General features: G+C 43.7%; 1 protein-coding gene across 1 annotated transcript in view; it reads right to left on the bottom strand.

The window, feature by feature from the left end:
* Positions 1-3,585: 3,585 nt before the first annotated feature.
* Positions 3,586-9,406, bottom strand: part of LOC137321131 (FERM and PDZ domain-containing protein 1) — a 103,315-nt gene continuing 97,494 nt past the window's right edge. The window contains exon 16 of the mRNA XM_067983357.1: positions 3,586-7,995. Coding sequence (XP_067839458.1) covers positions 7,904-7,995 — 92 coding nt within the window. The 3' untranslated portion in view covers positions 3,586-7,903. The remainder of the gene's footprint in view (positions 7,996-9,406) is intronic.

Below are 9,406 nucleotides of genomic sequence, written 5' to 3'. Positions count from 1 at the left end.
CTCGCTACCACAAGGAGTATTTGAGGCAAATAGCAGATACATTTAAGGGGAAGCTAGATAAACACATGAGGGAGAAAGGAATAGAAGGTTATGCAGATAGGGTTAGATGAAGAGGAGTGGGATGGGTGCAAGGGGTGGAGGGGGTGGAGCGGCAATGGGGGCGGGGTAGGGGGAGCACTCCTGCTCCTCCTGGCTCCACAGCAATGATTTTAGAATTTCTTTTCATGGATAAATAATCTTACCTTTCATTGGCGATCGCAGGGATCATCTGAAGAATCCCGAGCAGAGCAGGCCCAATTTCAGCAATGGGACCTAAAACAGGCGTAAGGGTCTAAAGCCTGAAGGGCTGTTCTGATGCTCTCCTGCCCGGCCTCCCACCTTGCACACTTTGCAAAGTCTGAAAAATACATTAAAAATATTAGCAACCTTTATAATTGCTATCAACATTTTTATCTCCATTTGCGTTGACTTACCTTTTAAGTGGTCACATCCCTTTAAGGGCTGCCTTAATCTGATTTTCACCCCCTCCCCTGACCAAATGTAAAATGTTCAGCTCATAGTGAAAGAGGATTCACGTTACTGGATTCAGCCTGAGGGAGCAGCAGGGCGTTGATGGGCCTGGAGCTAGAGGTGCACAGGTCAAAAGGAGCCAAGATGGTCAGTTTTGCAATCATCTAGGACTTGATGTCGGATAGGAAGTCAGATAGCTAGCAAAAAGCCTTGGAATTGATGGTGGTGGGAGGGAAGTGGAGAAGGACGTTGATGGACAGAGTGGAAGCTGAACCCCCTGTCTAAGGATGATGGGGGTGAATTTCCTAACTGTTTTCGGCATATTTCTGGTGTATAATCAGGGCAAGTAAATTTTTGTAGCAGGGAGATCAGGCAGAAGCCATTCACGCCACTTTTCCGTCATCAAATCCTTCCCCCAACCCTCCCTCCCCCACACTGCCAAAACCCCTTGCGCTTTTTGGCCCTTCGCACCAAGTCCCAAGTTTCCTGATTTACACATATTGTAATGAGGGCCAGTGGCACTGCAGCTCCCAGTTTCCTGCGTTTACACTTGTGAAACACCCAGGGTAAGTGAGACTGAGATTTATAAGGTGCAGCTGGTGCCAAGATCAGGCAGAAGTGAGAAGTTTGTGAGCCTGAAGAATGTGAAGGGTTTGATTAGCGATTTCTGCAGCTGAGAAACACTTTTTTGCAGCAAACGTTTTTTGCCATTCTGTCTACGCAGACCTGGATTTGCTTCTCACTGTTTCTGACAGGGTCAGACCACAGGGAGATTTTCACCCCCCCCCCCACCTCCTACCCATAGTAAGGGCTTCACAGGAGCAGGTATGGCATTCCCTATGGGTATACCATTGTGTGCCATTATCATGGAGGAGGAACAGCAGAGCGTGAAGGAAAGGAGAGTCACACACCAGATATTACTCCACATCACCATCACTAAGACTGTCTACTTCCACCTCCGTAACATTGCCCATCTCCGACCCTTCCTCAGATCAGCTGCTGCTGAAACCCTCATCTATGCCTTTGTTACCTATAAACTCAACTGTTCTAATGCTCTTCTGGCCGGCCTCCCACCTTGCACCCTTTGTAAACTGGAGCTCATCCAAAACTCTGCTGCCTGTACCCTAACTTGCACCAAGTCCCGTTCACTCATCACCTCTGTGCTCGCTGACCTACGTTGGCTCCTGGTCCGGCAACACCTCGATTTTAAAATTCTCATTCTTGTTTCTAAATCCCTCCATGGCCTCGCCCCTTCCCTACCTTTGTAACCTCCTCTAGCCCGACAACACTCCAAGATCTCTGCACTCCGCCAATTCTAGCCGTGCCTTCAGCTGCCTCGGCCTAAGCTCTGGAATTCACTCCGTAAACCTCTCCGCCTCGCTACCTCTCTCTCCTCCTTTAAGATGCTCTGTAAAACCTACCTCTTTGACCAAGCTGTTGGTCACCTGCCCTAATACCTCCTTATGTGGCTCGCTGTCAAATTATTTTTGATAATGCTGCTGTGAAGCACCTTGGGATGTTTTACTACGTTAAAGGTGCTATATAAATGCACATTGTTGTTGTTGGAGAATATACAGGCAGCACAGGTCATATGAGGACCTTGCTGAGGAGATGTGTATAGGAAGGGTGTCTTTCATCAAAGAGGCAATAGGACAGCGCTGCCATCTACTCCATGCGGACCTGCAGCCCCCAGTCTTCTGCCCACACTGCTCTCTCTCTACAAAGGTGACCGCCCAATTTTTATGGCACAGGCTCATTCAGGTAGACACAGACGATCTCTGTAATATCAGCCAGACTGCATTGAGGACGGTCCCCGGCAATCGAGGGGTCCGTTAGGCCTGCAATCGGGATGGGGAGAGAGCCCACGATCGGGAGGGGGGTGAGAGCCCACAATCAAGAGGGGGGAGGAGAGTCTGCAATCGGGAAGGGGGAGGAGGCCCATTATTGGGAGGGCTGGGGGGAGGTCGGCAATCGGGAGAGCTGTGGTGGGGGGACTAGCGATCAGGGCTGGGGGTGCCGAAAGTTTCCTTGAGGGGTCGGGGGGAACACTCCTGCTCCTCCTGGCCCACAAGGAGCGCTGAAAAAGGCACTCATCTCTGCAGTTCCCATCCCCTTTCACTGCTGACCCCTGGGAAACCCGCACAGCAACAGTGAATTTTAAATTGGGCTCCCAATTGCACTGTGGGAGCCTAACTTAATTACGATAATTAAATGTCCAGCCTCTCCACAGCGCGCATGCGGACGCCCCGATATCTGTCACCATAAAAAAGGCATCAGGCACGCATGCGGCGGGCTGCAGTGGTGTTCCCCATATTTAACTCTTTAAGCATCCCCCCTGACCCTCTCCCGCTCGTCATGGGGGATTAATATCGAGGCCAATATTTCATTGAACAAGTGGTCAATCTATGGAACAGGCTCCCTAGGGAGATGATGGAAGCAGTTAGAATTGATTAATTCAAATGCAAATTAAATAGATTTCTTTCAGAAAATTTCATTTTGGGATACAACGTATGAGTAATTTGAGACATGACTTGGTAAGTGTAGCATGCTTAGGAGGAACAGGTGACAACGGATCTATGGTTCCCAAAGTTTTCCACCACTGGGGTTTTCCTTGCCTCATGTCTGGGTCTGTTGTAAACTAATTGATAGAGATTGGTTACTATGATTAGTTAACAACTCTACTTTTGTTTTATCATCTGACTACCAGGATGGTAGATGTCAAATTAGATGGACCTTGGTCTTTTTTTGTCCAGCAATTCCTATGTTCCTAAGATCCTATAGTTGAATGCCAGATACGCTGGAATCATATGTCGGACTCAAGTCCACACATGATCCAATCGGCCGCCCGATTTTATTTTCCACTGAAGGCTCATCCAATCCAGTCATATCAATATTTGTCTGCCCCACAAGGAAAAGGATAGCGATGTCTGTACATCGTAGAAACAGCAGCTTAGATTTCTATTGTGCTCCTCGTGCACAGAGAGATGTGTCAGGCACTCAGTAGCAGAAACTCACACACACACAAACACACACATTGTCTTGATTTCCAATAATAGAAAATAGAAGTTTATTGAGGATTTCCAACTCCAGTTTGTGCACTGTCTCAACTCCCTCGGTGACCCCGATTGAATCAATCATTCCACAATAGATTCACCGGCTTAAATTTGTACATTTAAAAATAAATTGCTTACTAATTTAAGCAAGACATTTGCGTCGCATCAAAATATCATTTACTCGTATCAGGGAGACTGTCAAATAACAAACATACCTGAAATGTTTTAATTGGATCTAAGAGCATACAAGATAATATTTTTGCTATGCAGCTTATCACAGTAAATGAGGTCTTTTATCGTCTCATTGCAAATGCAAAGCCATACCAAGTACATTTCCCATTACCAAGACTGCTTATCCAAAGCTTTACATAGGATTATACATCTTATAGAAAGAGTGACGATGTTGTCTCTCAGATCAGGTCAATAGGAAAAGGTGCAAAGTGCATTGTACATATTCAAGTGTCTAAAAACATTGCATCAAACGTTTGTCAGTCCAATAAAAGCATTCCCTCGCTCTCTCATTTCAATGCTTTAATAAAAGACTTTGGTGGTACAAATTCCACAGCAACATGGCAAATTAACGTACTACTGAACACAGGAGAGAAGCATATTAAGAACAGCCATGCTTCACTTGTTAATGAGCAGAGGATAATCACATACACTTACATAGGGCCTGATTTTATATTTCCTTTTTTAAATTGGTACTACATTTTTGCACTGATTTTGCATCATATCCATTTGTAGACTTGTGTTGGAGCACTTTCCAAATATGATCAATACAGGATAGCATTTTTCACTACTTGTTTGGGAGTCCAATGAGAGGAATCGCCAGTAGGATCCTCAGGGATTTAATTTTTTTTGTTGCAAGGTTAGATGAATTTGTGCTCATTATAGTGAGACACACAGGGGTCAACTTTAACCCCGAGCAGGTTTCAGTTGGGTGGGAGTATGGGGTGAATGCAAAACGCAATCGCTGGCCTAAGTTTCAGGCCTGTGGTATTTTAACTCCCAGGCCTCATTTAAATGTTGCCATTCCACTTCCCGCCCTGAATAGCTGCCGGCAGGAAAAGGGACATCTACTAGCATGCTGTTAAGTGACGGGGAGGGATTTTCAGAAGGGTCTCACAAGGGGGAGCTCCAGGGCAGGGGAGGCTGCAACTTTGTGGGACCCAAAGAAGCACTCCTGACCCCACAATGTAGCGGTTTAGACTTAACTGAATGGCCTTTTCTGACTGTAGGCTTGCTTCAGCCTGGCAGGAAAGTCGTGGTGGTTTACCCGCTCAGGCCCCGGTTAAAAGGCAATTGGGCTCCCAATCACGTAATAGGACCCCGATTTGCATAAAGTCATGATGCTCCGGCCTGCTTTAGATGGCCGCGTCATCCGCCTGCAGGTTAACATCGGAAATGGCGAGAAAGGGTTGAGTTCTGAGTAGGTAAGTAACCTGCTCGTTTTGAACTTCCCCTCCCCTGCCCAGTTTCTGCCGGGCGGGTAGGGTTCAAATCAATCACACCCCAGCATCAGCATCAAGCAACCCCAGGTCAGGTATGGTACAGATACAAAGCGAAGCTCCCTCTACTATGCTCCAAGGACATGCTTTAATCTCAGCCTTGGAAGATCATTCTGTACTGCACCTGTGGGACTTTTCCCATTTCCTATACTAACTATAACAATAACAACAACAACTTGCATTTATATAGTGCCTTTAACACAGTAAAATGTCCCAAGACGCTTCACAGGAGCATAATCAGACAAATATTAACACCGAGCCAAAGAAGGAGACATTAGGACAGGTGACATAAGAACATAAGGAAAAAGCGCAGGAGTAGGCCATACGACCCCTCGAGCCTGCTCTGCCATTCACTAAGATCATGGCTGATCTTTGACCTCAACTCCACTTTCGCACCCTATCCCCATATCCCTTGATTGCCTTAGTGTCCAAATATCCATCGATCTCCGTCTTAAATATACTCGACGACTGAGCATCCACAGCCCTCTGAGGTAGAAAATTCCAAAGGTTCACAACCCTCTGAATGAAGAAATTTTTCCTCATCTCGGTCCTAAATGGCCGACCCCTTATCTTGACACTATGACCTCTAATTCTAGACTCTTCAGCCAGGGGAAAAAGCCTCTCAGCATCTACCCTCTCAAGTCCTTTAAGAATTTTATATGTTTCAATGAAATCACCTCTCATTCTTCTAAACTCCAGAGAGTATAGGCCCATTCTACCCAATCTCTCCTCATAGGACAACCTGCTCATCCCAGGAACCAATCCAGTGAACCTTTGTTGCACCTCCTCTCTAAAGCAAGTATATCCTTCCCTAGGTAGGAAGACCAAAACTGTGTGCAGTACTCCAGATGTGGTCTCACCAGAACTGTATATAATTGCAGCAAGACCTCCTTACTCTTATACTCCAACCCCCTTGCAATAAAGACTAACATACCATTTGCCTTCCTAATTGCTTACTGTACCTGCATGTTAACTTTCTGTGATTCATGTACAAGGACACACAAATCCCTCTGACTACCAACATTTCTTAGTCTCTAGCCATTTTCTTATTCCCCATTATAATTTCTCCTGTCTTTGCCTCTAAGGGACCCACGTTTACTTTCACTAATCTCTTCCTTTTTACATACTTGTAGAAGCTCTTAAATTTGCTTTTATATTTCTTGCTAGTTCACTCTCATATTCAATTTTCTCCCTCTTTGTCAATTTCTTGCTCATCCTTTGTTGATTTCTAAACTCCTCCTAATCCTCAGACTTACTGTTCTTTTTGGCAACATTGTAAGCCTCTTCTTTTAATCTATTACTATCCTGAACTTCTCTAATTAGCCACAGTTGGATCACTTTTCCCATGGAGTTTTTATTCCTCAAGGGTATGTATATTCATTGAGAATTATGAATTATTTCTTTAAATGTTCACCATTGCTTATCTACCTTCATATCTTTTAATCTAATTTCCCAATCTACCTTAGCCAACTTGCCCCTCATACCTAAGTAATTGGCTTTGTTTAAATTTAAGACCCTAGTTTCGGACTTAACTACATCACCCTCAAACTCAATATGAAATTCTATCACATTATGATCACTCCACCTCAGAGGATCCTTAACTATAAGATTACTAATTAACCCTGTCTCATTACACAATACTAGATCTAAAATAGCCTGTTCCCTAGTTGGTTCCTTGACATACTGTTCTAGAAAACTGTGTCAAATGCATTCCATGAACCCATCCTCCAAACTACTTTTGCCAATTTGATTTGCCCAATTTGTATGAAGATTAAATTCCCCCATGATTATTGCATTACCCTTGTTACATGCTTCTCTAATTTCCTGATTGATACTCTGTCCAACACTATGACTACTGTTTGGGAGCCGATAAACTACTCCCACCAGTGTTTTCTGCCTCTTGTTATTTCTAAGCTCCACCCACACTGATTCTACATCCTGATTTTCTGAGCTAAGATCCTTTCTCACTACTGCCTTTATCTCATCCTTTATTATTAGGGCTATCACCCTCCTTTTCCATTTTGCCTATTTTTCTAAAAGTCAAGTACCCTGGAATATTTAGTTCCCAATCTTGGTCACCCTGCAACCATGTCTCAGTAATGGCTACTTGATCAACCCCATTTATCTCTACTTGTGCCATTAATTCATCTATCTTGTCATGAATGCTTCGTGCATTCAGATAAAGCACCTTTAATTTTAACTTTTTACTATTTTTCCCTGATGTGACCTTAGTCACTAATGCCCTGTTACCATTGTTAATCTCTCTGTCCCTTCCTGACACACTCTGCTTGATTTTACCCAAATCGCTACTCTGCTCTACAATTTTGACTTTTCTCTTTAGATTTATAAATTTACCCTTACCTGTACCCTCCCCCCTCTTATTAGTTTAAAGCCCTATCTACCACCCTAGTTATTCGATTCGCCAGGACTCTGGTCCCAGCCCGGTTTAAGTGGAGCCAGATCCAATGGAACAGATCCCTTTTTCCCCAGTACTGGTGCTAGTGACCCATGAATTGAAACCCCTGCTTCCCACACCACATCAAAAGCTTGGTCAAAGAAGTAAGTTTTAAGGAGTGTCTTATAGGAGGAGAGAGAGGTGGAGAGGCAGAGAGGTTTAGGGAGTGAATTCCAGAGCTTAGGGCCTAGACAGCTGAAGGTGGGGGAAGGAAGTGGGGAATGCACAAGAGGTCAGAGTTGGAGGAACACAGAGTTCTTGTATGGTTATAGGGCTGGAGGAGGTTACAGAGGTCAAGGCCATGGAGGGATTTGAACACGAGGATGAGAATTTTAAGATCATACTAATGACTGCTACATGATATTTTCAATTTAGTGTCAGTCTGAGCTGAATAATGAGTAATATTGTGCTACACACTTGAGCCCACTATGGATTGCATCTGGACTGTCGAAACTCTTGCAACTACTCGCTTAAGATTCTTCTAGCCAGTAAAGCTGAGACCTTAAGCCCACTCTTCTGGGCTGGACCAAAACATAGGCACCAGAGATGAGAAGACAGTGCCAATGAAGTACTAAGGTAGTTCCAATTTTTAAAAATTTAAGAAAAGGCAAAAGTGTTTGTTGATTTTTTGAGGGGGAATAAGGATCGTTTTTAGCTTTTCCTCTACCTTATTAATAATGTTTGGTCCTACAGCACCATGACTATGCAAAAATATCATGGTCAACCATGCCTCAGCACAAAAACACTTTTCAGGGTGCTCAATATTGACATAAAATAATTATTTTGCTTCTTCAGTGATGGCCCAGTGTAAGGTATTGAGCTATTTAGATTAGGAAGGTCACAGGTTTGATCCTGGTTCTGTGTCGAGTTAGCTAATCTCAGTCAAGTCATCAAGGGGGAGGCTCATTATAATTGGCCTCAAACCCCTGAGCTAAGGAATAGAGAATGGCTGGGTTCACACTTCTGATTGCTACTCCATGACCTCCCCCCTAACTACACGGCCAAACCTGTGCAATATCAGACGTGGGAAGGGGATGGAGATGGCCCCGTGGCCAGGATAACCTTCTGACCCTCATTCTCCATCCACACAAAAACTGGTCACTTGGCCAAGGTACTGGAGGAGCACCATGGCCCATGGAACTCCATTCCAACACGGACCAGCACTTTCTGGAGAGGAAAAATAACTGAAAAATGGAAAGCAATTCCACAAAAATATATGGGTGCCAGACCACATTGTGCAAATACAGATTTCCAACATCACAAAAATATGAAATAGTTTTCTCATGATATTTGTAATTTTACCCTTTTTCATTTTTAAAGAAGCAGAAGGCAACTTTTGAACCGAGGTTGGTTTGGTTCACTGATTTAAATTACTAATGGCTGCATCAATGTAAATAGCAGGTGCTTCCTGTAATTTTAATTAATTAATTATGTGCCCATTGTCATTGCCCTGTTGTATTTTTGCTAACTGACCTGTTTGTCTGGAAACCTGTGAATGAGACGATGAAACCTATTGAATTCATGCTCATCAATAACCAGAACTAAAAGGACTGTTTTATTCCTTCCGAAGAACCTATTACAAAGATTAATTGATCCATTACAGACTTTGATCGTTGTATTTATGTTTGTACATTATACTATTTGTGCTTCACAGTTCTATTTGACAAATATAAATAAATGTTAGTTTGCTAGTCGGTAAAACCTAATTTGAGTTTAATATCCACTATTGTGAAATTAATACCATAGCAATAGCATGAGCCAATGGAGTGAATATCTGCAGGGGATTATCCCACTCGTCCGCTATAAGTTTGGTGGAAAAGTCAGGGAAATACTGGAATAAATAGCATAAACTGTGTTTACGGCGATTTTCTGGGCTGTCC

This window comes from Heptranchias perlo, chromosome 4 (assembly GCF_035084215.1).
Source record: "Heptranchias perlo isolate sHepPer1 chromosome 4, sHepPer1.hap1, whole genome shotgun sequence".
NCBI lineage: Eukaryota > Metazoa > Chordata > Chondrichthyes > Hexanchiformes > Hexanchidae > Heptranchias > Heptranchias perlo.
This window is presented reverse-complemented; position numbering and strand designations above follow the sequence as displayed.